The sequence below is a fragment of the Anastrepha obliqua genome, chromosome 4 (genome assembly GCF_027943255.1).
Source record: "Anastrepha obliqua isolate idAnaObli1 chromosome 4, idAnaObli1_1.0, whole genome shotgun sequence".
Lineage (NCBI taxonomy): Eukaryota > Metazoa > Arthropoda > Insecta > Diptera > Tephritidae > Anastrepha > Anastrepha obliqua.
The window spans coordinates 55,455,093-55,466,952 of NC_072895.1; the positions used below are offsets into that span (position 1 = coordinate 55,455,093).

The 11,860-nt window shown below is 40.2% G+C and overlaps 1 protein-coding gene across 1 annotated transcript; it reads left to right on the forward strand.

Moving 5' to 3' along the window:
• Positions 1-449: 449 nt before the first annotated feature.
• Positions 450-2,856, forward strand: LOC129245681 (uncharacterized). The gene is made up of 3 exons (XM_054884008.1): positions 450-567; positions 672-935; positions 2,493-2,856. The coding sequence occupies exons 1-3, from the start codon at positions 526-528 to the stop codon at positions 2,634-2,636; spliced, it is 450 nt and encodes a 149-aa protein (XP_054739983.1). The 5' UTR covers positions 450-525; the 3' UTR covers positions 2,637-2,856.
• Positions 2,857-11,860: the final 9,004 nt, after the last annotated feature.

Genomic DNA, 11,860 nt, shown 5'->3' on the forward strand with positions numbered 1-11,860 from the left:
GACACGGTAGGTGATTAGCCTGCCGCTTCCGTACTAAATACTGGGAATACCCACCAGTCGTTGCTTAGGAATAACGCCTTCTTACTGCTTGGAGCGGCATCTGTGTTCCATTTTTTTCTGCCAGAAAGATCGTACAGATGGTTAAGGACTTCGCAAAATTTTGTGTATCTGCGCTATTATCGCAATGTGTAAATATGTGTTTTTCTTCGTTTTTGCTTGTTTTAGTAGCCACAATGCAAATAATGCGCTGGCTATTGTGCGGGAGTAAAGATGGAAAGGATAAGTTTTTGGGGTTGAGGAATGAGATATTTTATTTTTTTAGAAACAAGGAAACTAGGTAAATTTGGGAAAGTGCGATGACCGTGCTTTACGTGGGCCTGTCATCCCAGAAAGCTACTTACTCACCTTCAAAGACTGAATCATGCTTTCGATATTAAACGAGGAATCAAAGAAGCTTCAGTTAATTTTTAATTTTTTTCTTTTTCCAATTTTGTGGCATGGAAAAACATCAAAATTATTTTGAAAATGAAAATTAGATTTTTGTTATTGATTTTATTTTCCGTCCTGGTAAGTGTGATAAGGCAGTGATGGACTGCATGTGCAGGAAATATATTGACGTCGCACTAATTAATACAAAAACAAAACTTTCCTTCCTTTTGGTATTTTTCCAGTTCATAACCCCGATATGCGCAGCGAAAACGGATTATTTTACATGTGAACTAGATCTTGTTAGTGAAAATGGCGAGGATTCTAATAAGCCATGGAAACCAAGCTTTTTGACACCAGAATGCTTCGCTATTTATCAGAAAAAAACGGCCGATCCAAAGGGATATGAACTGTACGAGAATGAGGCGAACCATTTTAAAAACTTTCTTGTTGCGCTTGAAATGTACGAAGTAAAAAAATCGGGCGCAGGCTTATGTGCAAATAATAACGTAAGTATTTGTGGCCTTTTCAACGATTTTTTGCTCAATTAAGCCAATGAATCCACTGCTGAATTTTTGTATACTGATACCTTACTTTTGTAACAGAAGAAAAACTGATGGATAGGACTAAACGCCGACTTCCCTTTGGATCTATAACATTAGGCAGCTATTTTTAAAATAATAATAATAATTTTCCAAATACATTCACTCTTAAGCTAGAACTCCATATCACACTTTCTATGCGATTTGTTAATTGCATAGAGCTCAAATAATATTCAGGTATTTGGAAGTGCCGAAAATTGGTCGACGGGACGTACTTTCTCGCGCTTAATGCTTTGCTAATAAATATTGTACATAGGTCGTAAATGAAAAATTGTAGAAAGCGGTTTGACTTCAGAATACGCTGAATTATCTATATATATATATATAAAATTCTAATTATTTATGTATCTATAGATCGACTTGCGTCCTAAACGCATAAACCGATCGTAACCAAATTTGAAACACGAACTGGATACCTTACCGGGATGGTCATAGGCTAAAAAATATTTTGATATATATAGAGGGCGTGGCACCTCCCATACAAATGGAGTTTTTAACAGTCCGTATTTCTGAAAGTATTTACGTTAGACCACTGAAATTTGGTAAGGGGTTATATGACATTAATCCTTACCACATTCACAAAAACTGCGTATAACTGAAGAGGGGGCGTAGCACCTCCCATACAACTGGAATTTTTAACAGTCCGTATTTCTGGAAGTATCAATTGGCGCCGGTTAGCATGAGAAAGAAACGACTGGTGGGTGCGCTTTGTTAAACTCGACCAAACGTGCTTAAGCGAATATCACGCTATTCAAGATAAAGAAGAAGAATGTGGTATATAACAATATTGATAGTGATACATATATATGTATAATACAAACGTCGTGAGCACATTTCAATATACGCACCTAAAATGTATTCATATCTCTTGAAAAAATATTAATTCTGAGATGCCTTAATGTGTTGCACAAAATATTTATATCAAACGAACCTCAGTGTTCCAGGCATGGACTATATAACACCAAGTGAATTAGATCACATCAAATGCCAACTTTTTGTTTTCGCTGTTCGTCTTTGGAAGAGCCTTCCACAAAAGTTGAAAAATATTAAAATCGAGTTTCGTAACAATTTTACCAATTGTTTAGTACTTTTATCTGCCTCTCGTCTTTTTTTAATGTACTCGCCTTAGAAATAAGTTTTAGCTTTAAAATATAAATATATTGCCATCTTCCTTGTATTCAATGCTGAAATACATATAATCAAAGGTTGTTGCCGGGGAAATTAATAAAGAAATAAGTAAAAATAAAAACTAACACTATCACAATTTTAAGAGAGTTGCCACTACTCGCAGCATGAGTACCGAATTGGCCTAGTTCAGTAATTCCACATCACTATATATACATATACATGCTCCAATACATCTATTAATTTTTTAATAACAGATTATTACCTTACCTCTTTTCCTCTCTTCCATGTCTCTGCTATTGCGCATCTTCAATATACACGAAACTGGCATCCTTGAAGTATGCTATATTTCTGAAAGACCGGAAGGAATTCTACAAGCAATCAAATCTGTGTATTTGCTACAAGACGAACAATAAGGAAAGTTTCCTCACTTGCCTTGTAGAAAAACGAAAACAGTTGGTGAAAATAATAAATAATAATTAACCAGAGTAGACCAGAAAACATTTTTATGGTTTTACTATTTATATAATATATAAATTTTATTTTTAATGAAATTTACTGTTTAATTATACACTTTATTGCGAACTAAATGTGTTGTATGTATGTAAATATTTAATGAATTACCGTTTGATTTTGTTAAAATTTTCTGCACAACAATGATTAGGTAAAGGAGCCGCAAACAAAAGTGAAAATATTAATAAACGCAGCATTAAAAAAGAATGACAGATTTGCATAGATTTCGTTTACACACACAAACACTCACATATTTTATTTGATTATATATGTTTAAACTTTTTTCTATGACTATAAATACTAAAAAAAAAGGCATGACTAAATTTTGCTCTCCGTATATATATATAACGTCGAGATTTCGACGTACGGGCGGTCCTAGTATTTATATATATAATTGGCGCGTACACCATTTTTGAGTGTTTGGCCGAGCTCCTCCTCCTGTTTGTGGTGTGCGTCTTGATGGACCTACAGTTTCAAGCCGTCTCCGAATGGCAGATTTTTTTTATGAGGAGCTTTTTTGTGGCAGAAATACACCCGCAGGTTTGCCAGTGCCTGCCGAGGGGTTAATACCCTATTTAAAAAAGTAGATAGAAAGAAAGTACGGTGAAGTTGACTATTACCTCACACAGTTTTTATCCGGGCACGGACCCTTTTGCAAGTATTTGTGGCGAATAGTAGAGGTGAATCTACAAAATTGCATTTATGCCGACACTGAATACGATGATGCGGAGCACACCTTCTCCCAAAATGCGAGAGGTGGAACATAGAGAGACAACAGATAGAACGATGATATGCGAAGAAAAATGGAATGCCGTCGCAAATAATAAATTCGTTAATAAAAAAAAAGCTAATATTGATTTCGTTGAAGTAATTTTTAAAATTTGTTATCCATACCATTTAAGCATAAACTCTTCTAACGCCTGAAAGAATTTTTAGAAGAGATATTTTTGGAAAATAATTATAAGTATTTATTATATATAAAACCCGATTTTTTGAGTTACCTCCCATTCGGTTCAGCTCGTGTAAATCTTAACATTTTTCCTAAATACTTTGGGAGAAATCTTAAGATGTAATAAATTCTAAAATTTCACTGGAAAAACGGCGCCTTTCTTGAGGAGACACCCTAATGCAAATACATATACACTCTTTAGTTTATGTATGTAAATCTATGGACAAACACAAGTGTATATAGTCTACAAAATTTATACATACATATGAACGTATTTTTGTGGAGATATAATAGTGTATATAAGTACATTCCTATGTACAAATGTTTATTTAAATTGTTATATTTTTAAAAAGTTACAAATTTCTAAGGTACTTAGCACATTTGGTTTTTGTTGCATTTTTAGTTTACAATTAGATATACATACAAATGACTAGTAAATATAAATTTAGGTATTTTGTTTCAGCAAATATTGAAGCGCTTCCAGTCGACAGTCGCCACTCTGGGAGTTTTTAGTCTTTATATCATCTTCTAGCCTTCGGCCGATCCATCTCGTCGTCGCTCCAAATTCTTCAAACGTAATCGATGCGTGTATGCGAGTGATTTCGCTTCATGGAACTGGAATGGTAGCTGTGCTAGGGACGCACACAAATCATGTATTCCTCAGTACTGCATAAATGCGAGCATAAAAGAAAATATTACATATCAAATAGAATAGAAAATAATTTTGTTTATGGTTTTTTAATTAAAAATAGCCTAAAACACAATGTGACGCGATTTAACTTTATCTGGTGCTAATAAGACAGAATTTTTAGAGTTATGATCTAAAAATTCATTTTTGTTGGTTGGCTTACAGCTTTATGCCGCTTCCGAATGACAGCTGGCAGTTTTGATAAGATTATTCATGGAAGAAATGCAGTCAGAGGCTCGCTATGGTCTGGCGACTGCTATTAGCAGACAAATTCTTCTACGAATTGGAGGTCCATTGTAATAACACTAGTTTGGACTCAAATTCTCTTTTTAATTCCTAATCTGGTGAAATCATTTCGTCCCTCGGATAAACGATAGAATACTGTAGATGGTTGCCGATTCCAAGAAGGGGGTTTTGGAAAGAGGGTGGCAGTGGCAGAGGAAGTATTCAACGCTAATCACTCCCTTTTTGTTTCTAAAGCTTCGACAAAACCCATTTGAGGGAAACGCTATACGTTTTCCATATGTTCCCATTAGGCGGTGGCCGGTGATGATACCAATCACTGTCCTAATGGAAGGCCATGTTCATTCCTTCTACGCCAAACCTGCCTAGTTATCTCACAAGTGGGCTCCGTGGTCCAGTTACCGTTGGCTTGTGCGATGTAGACCGACCTGATTCAGATCTTGTTTGAGGATAAAGGGATGTTTGAGGATAAAGGGATGCCCACATACAGGAAAATTGATTTAAGATGAGATTCCCTCCAGCCAGTTCATCCGCGATGCAATTTCCAGGAATGTCTCTGTGCCCTGAGATCCAGACAACGTACTTGGTGCACCGCTTAGACAGCTAATTTCGACTAGCTCTAAACTCAATTGCCACTTTGATTGATGGGTGCCAGGGTACGCACTGTAGGTAGTGATCGGTTGTGTTGCAATAGACGAGTTGCTGGCCCACAACAAAGCCTGCCCTATAGCTATTAACTCAGCTTGATTGAAATAAGTATCAGCAGACAAGTATCAGCAGACAAGTAGCCTTAAGTTCAGCTGCAGCACTTCTGAGTGGATGCCAATCCCCACCTTATTAGATATTTAGTCTTGATCTATTCGTGAAGATAGCCACTGACTCTGAGTCAAGCTTCTTAACGTTAACCCATTTACCGTTAGAACGCCGTTTCTGTGATAAGCATAGACGCCGCCCTTTGTACGCTTTCCATTTTGATATTAGATATAACATTTTTTTTATGTTGGTCACCAAAAAGTAACCCCCTTGAATAGGATAGGCAGTGGCAGTGTACTGCCAGTGAACTATGCGCGGGTTTAAGCCTCATCTATTACCTATAGCCGTTAAAGCACGCATAAAGTGTAGTAACCGCTTTTCTATACCTATTTTCAATGTTTCGGTTTTAGTTGAGATTACGATCTAGAATGATTTTACCTCGGAAGCAAGTGTACATGCCACCCCATTTAGTAGGGGGGGCTTGAAAGTAGGTATTTTATATGTTAGCCTCATTTCGGTTAAGTGGCGTTGAATGGACTTAATACACATTCCCCGGCACAGGTATCCACAATGTAGATAGTGTTTTGTAACAGTTCGCTCAGAACTTGTGGAAGCTTTCCTGATGTCATTAATGCAAGAAACACTTTCCTTTTCTTGATGCTACCCCCAAAATTTGTTCTAAGGCCTAAAAAATTGGACACACATTTAATATTTAATATTACGATAATTTATTACAAAACCAAAAGTTAAAAAAAAAAAATTGTGAAAATGATCTATTTTTATGGATACCCACAAAATCTACAGAAATTAATAAAAAGGAAATATTTATTTAGGTTTTTTATTCTTACTATCACCCAAAAGCGGACACTTCATGGCATATAACAAGACTACGGATATATTTTGAATCAAGAATTGTGGCGCTTATCGGCTAAAGTGAGTTTGTATGCCGAGAAGGAACACGCAAAATCGCAAAATGTAACCGGAGCAAATTTTAATATGTGGCCGGGAATTTAAATGCCATTTGCTACTTCGTTGCTATAACCCAAATCATTTTCGCTACTTTTTATATGTTTTCGAAAGCAGGATTCTTTTTTAAAATTTCATAAATTTTAGCCGACACTTTCTATCCGCATGGCCAAAAATAGTGTGTAGCATTATAAATATCGTTGTTATCATGGCTATGGAAACTGTCATCTACCCCTTGAAACTCTAACTTTTTAATGGAATTTGACAAACTTCCAAAGTGTGTTTTACTTTTTTTACTTCGCCGAAGTAACGTAAGAGCTTTCACTTGCGTTCAGTAGCGTGACTACCTAAATAGGTGACGCAAAATTAATCACCCTTTGGGAAGATTTATAATTTTTGCAAAGACGTCGTACATCAATCATATTCGACACTTGAGAACTAGACAGCTGCAGTATATAAACGCAGATAAGCAGTAGAGTGCGTGTAGGTTAAAATAACGATTTCCCATCACTCAATTTTTTTCGAAGCAATAAAAAAGTTATTAAAAAAAAAGGATGATACATTTTAAATACAAATAACTTGTTTTTTTTTTTTTTGAATAAGCTTTCCTAATTTTTTGCAAGTGGTTGGGATAAAAAGGAGCTGTGCATCCCATCGCATTAATTATCGTTCTGGTGGTGGTGCATTTGTGCAATCTATTTTTCTCATTGGAACCTAATCGCTATCTATTTTTTAATATTCACTGGCACCGCAATCTGCTTATAACGGTGTATTTGTGCGCGGTTACATGATACTAGACTACGAATTACTTTCCCTCAATTTGCGCTTCGACCTCAGAAATGTGTCGATTTTTTCGATCATCGTAACTGTTATGCTTTTTTGTTTTGAGGAGAGTCCATAAATAATAATTTTTTCACCGTTATGTTTTCATTCAAAAATATAAGTTAAAACCTAACTCTAATTTTTTGATCATCTATGAAAGTTAAGGTAGGTAGGTAGTAATTTGAATGTTTTTTTGTATTATATAAAAAAAGGTTAACATCTGACTTTTATTCGGTAAAACATAGCTGAATTTTGACAATCAATTATTTTTTCGATTGAAAATAAAAGTCAAAATTTGACTGCAGTCAAAAGTAAAAGTTAAAATTTGATGTTAGTTTTTCGATTTTTTAATTTATTAATTTTATTTATTAGGTGCACAATAATCGATTCTAACATAACCTAATATATACTTTTAGTTTCGTGAAATTGTCTGATTTTGTGCCGAATAATCGTCATTTGCGGGAAGTGTTGATTTCCCTCTTTCATTCGAAAAAACGGCGTCTGAAGCGCATCGAGAGCTACAAAAAGGTTATGGAGATGCGTGAAGGAAGGCCAAAAACCTTCGAAGACGTTGAATTGGAGGCATTGCTCAATGAGGATCCGTGTCAAACGCATGTAGAGCTTGCTTCAGTATTAGGAGTTACCCACCAATCCATTTCCAAGCGATTTCATGCTTTGGGAATGATCCAGATACAGGGGACTTGGGTTCCTTATGAGTTAAAACCAAGGGATGTTGAACGTCGTTTTTTCGCCTGTGAACAACTGTTCCAGCGGCAAAAAAGGAAGGGTTTTTTTCATCGCATCATGACGGGTGATGAAAAATGGATTCATTACAGCAATCCAAAGCAAAGAAAAGTCATGGGGACTGCCCGGTCATACTTCTACGTCGTCGCCTGGGCCGAATACTCACGCTGCGAAGGTTATTTGATGAGACATTTGGTGTTATTTATTATGAACTGTTAAAACCAAGCGAAACCATCATTGTGGATCGGTATCGACTTCAATTGATGCGATTGAGCCGAGCACTGCGCGAGAAGCGGACGCAATACGCGGAGAGGCAAGAAAAAGTGATTCTACAGCATGACAACGCTCGGTCTCACGTTGCCAAACCCGTTAAAGCCTACCTGGGCCATATTCTCCAGATATTGCGCCGTCCGATTATGACCTGTTCCGATCGATGGCACATGGTCTAGCTGAGCAGCAGTTCCATTCATATGAAGACATCAATAAATGATTTGATCCGTGGATAGCCTCAAAAGATGAACAGTTTTACCGCGACGGTGTACGAGATCTACCAGGAAGATGGGGGAAAGTAATAGCCAGCGATAGGTAATGCTTTCAAAGATTCACTTGTAACCTTCTTCTTCTTCTTCTTAATTGGCGCGATAACCGCTTACGCGATTTTGGCCGAGTTTAACAAAGCGCGCCAGTCGTTTCTTTCTCGTGCTAACCGGCGCCAATTGGACACACCAAGTGAAGCCAAGTCCTTCTCCACCTGATCTTTCCAACGCAGAGGAGGCCTTCCTCTTCCTCTACTACCACCAGCTGGTACCGCATCGAATACTTTCAGTGCCGGAGCGTTTGTATCCATTCGGACGACATGACCCAGCCAACGTAGCCGCTGGATCTTTATTCGCTGTGCTATGTCTATGTCGTCGTAAAGCTCATACAGCTCATCGTTCCATCGTCTGCGATATTCGCCGTTGCCAACGTGCAAAGGTCCAAAAATCTTGCGCAGAATCTTTCTCTCAAACACTCCAAGCGTCGCTTCATCGGATGTTGTCATCGTCCAAGCTTCTGCGCCATATGTAAGGACGGGCATGATGAGAGTCTTGTAGAGTGTTAGTTTTGTTCGACGAGAGAGGACTTTACTGCTCAGTTGCCTACTTAGTCCAAAGTAGCACTTGTTGGCAAGAGAGATTCTACGTTGGATTTCAAGGCTGACATTGTTATCGGTGTTAATGCTGGTTCCTAAATAGACGAAGTCTTTTACAACCTCGAAATTATAACTGTCTACAGTGACGTGGGTGCCGATACGCGAGTGCGCCGACTGTTTGTTTGAAGACAGGAGGTACTTCGTTTTGTCCTCGTTCACCACCAAACCCATTCGCTTTGCCTCTTTATCCAGTTTGGAGAAGGCAGAACTAACAGCGCGGTTGTTAAGGCCGATGATGTCAATATCATCGGCATACGCCAACAATTGTACGCTCTTATAAAAAATTGTGCCTGAGCGATTAAGTTCTGCGGCTCGTACGATGCTCTCCAACATCAGGTTAAAGAAGTCACACGACAGCGAGTCACCCTGTCTGAAACCTCGTTTGGTATCAAACGGCTCAGAGAGGTCCTTCCCAATTCTGACGGCGCTGCTGGTGTTGAGCAACGTCATCCTACATAGCCGTATTAGTTTTGCGGGGATACCAAATTCAGACATCGCGGCATACAGGTAACTCCTTTCCGTACTGTCGAATGCAGCTTTGAAGTCGACGAAAAGATGGTGCGTGTCGATTCTTCTTTCATGGGTCTTTTCCAAGATTTGGCGTATTGTGAATATTTGGTCGATGGTAGACTTTCCAGGTCTGAAGCCACACTGATAAGGTCCAATCAGTTGGTTGACGGTGGGCTTCAGCCTTTCACACAATACGCTCGCTAGAACCTTATAGGCGATATTTAGAAGACTAATCCCGCGGTAATTGGCACAAATTGCAGGATCGCCCTTCTTATGGATTGGGCAGAGCACACTTAAATTCCAATCGGCAGGCATGCTTTCATCCGACCATATTTTGCATAGGAGCTGATGCATGCACCTTACCAGCTCCTCGCCGCCATGTTTGAATAGCTCAGCCGGCAGTCCGTCGGCGCCCGCGGCTTTGTTGTTCTTTAGCCGCGTTATCGCTATTCTCACCTCGTCATGATCGGGTAGCGGAACGACAATTCCGTCGTCAACGATTGGGGTATCGGGATCTTCACTTTCTCGGTGACATGCGCAGCTGTCACTGTTTAATAGGTTCGAGAAGTGTTCCCTCCATAATCTAAGATTGCTCTGTACGTCAGTCACCAGTTCGCCGTCTTTGTTCTTACAGGAAAACGCCCCGGTCTTGAAACCTTCTGTAAGCCGCCGAACTTTCTGGTAGAATTTTCGGGCGTTGTTCCTGTTGGCCAGCATCTCAAGCTCTTCGCACTCACGTATTTCGGCCTCTCGTTTCTTCTTTCGGATAATACGTCTCTCTTCCTTTTTCAGCTCTCTGTAGCGATCCCACATGGCTCGCGTTGCGCCCGATCGCAGCGTGGCTCTATAGGCGGCATCCTTTCTTTCTGCGGCAGCATGACATTCCTCGTCGTACCAATTGTTTTTTCGGGCTCGCCGGAATCCGATTTCTTCTTCGGCGGCGGTACGTAGGGAACGAGAAATGTTGCTCCATTGCTCGCGCATGCCGGGTTGTTGGGCAGTGCTCTCCGAGAGCAGGAGTGAGAGTCGAGTGGCGAATCTTCTGGCTGTCTGTTGTGATTGCAGCTTTTCGATGTCGAACATTCTTTGCGTAGGTAGATGTACGTTTTTTGCTGCACAGAGGCGGGTGCGCAGTTTGGCTGCAACAAGGTAATGATCCGAGTCGATGTTGGGTCCTCGGATCGTACGTACATCTAATACACTAGAAGCGTGTCTTCCATCTATCACAACATGATCGATCTGGTTTCGCGTTTTTCGATCAGGAGACAGCCAGGTGGCTTGGTGAATCTTCTTATGCTGGAATCTGGTGCTGCAGACTACCATGTTTCGGGCCCCGGCGAAGTCGATCAGCCTCTGTCCGTTACCGGATGTTTCGTTGTGCAGGCTGAATTTTCCGACTGTGGGACCAAAAATTCCCTCCTTGCCCACCCTGGCGTTGAAGTCGCCAAGCACGATTTTTATGTCGTGGCGGGGGCAGCGCTCATAGGAACGTTCCAGGCGCTCATAGAAGGAATCTTTGGTCGCATCGTCCTTCTCTTCCGTCGGGGCGTGGGCGCAAATTAGCGATATGTTGAAGAAACGGGCTTTGATGCGGATTGTTGCGAGACGCTCGTCCACCGGAGTGAACGACAGTACTTGGCGACGAAGTCTCTCTCCCACAACAAATCCGACACCGAATTTGCGCTCCTTTACATGGCAGCTGTAGTAGACGTCGCAAGGTCCCATGGTTTTCTTTCCTTGCCCCGTCCATCGCATCTCTTGGATGGCAGTGATGTCAGCCTTTACTCTCACGAGGACATCAACCAGCCGGGCAGAGGCACCTTCCCCATTAAGGGACCGGACATTCCAGGTGCATGCCCTCAAATCATAATCCTTAGTTCGTTTGCAGGGGTCGTCATCAGTATAGGGAGGTCTCATCCGAGGCTTTTTAAAACTTTTCATTGGGGGCGATTTTTAAGTGGCGGGTCCCAAACCCAACGCACAACCAGCTATCCTGGAATGTTTCGCCTTCTCACGTTAGCTCACTCCCGAACGGATGTTCGGAAGCTACCCAGAGGATACGTGGGCTAATCCCGGCCGTTGTGAGCTGCTTGAACCATATGCAGAAGAATCGTCCTGGCCATTCCCAAGTGAATGGCGATCAGTAACTTTCCCCACTTGCGTGGACTTCTACACATGGAACCATCCTCACTTGTAACCAGTTGAATAAAATTGTGCACGGGTTTTATTATTCACATCACTAACTTATTCCAACAGTTCGATTTTTTTCAGCAATTTCTGTATTGCGGTCCGACAAGGTGCTTCACGATGACCCAAAAATGTTCGAG

Coding starts and splice junctions, on each gene's coding strand:
- LOC129245681 (XM_054884008.1), top strand. CDS start 526: ATGAAAATTAGATTTTTGTTATTGATTTTATTTTCCGTCCTG. Junction 568..671: donor TGATTTTATTTTCCGTCCTG/GTAAGTGTGATA, acceptor GTATTTTTCCAG/TTCATAACCCCGATATGCGC. Junction 936..2,492: donor GCTTATGTGCAAATAATAAC/GTAAGTATTTGT, acceptor GCATCCTTGAAG/TATGCTATATTTCTGAAAGA.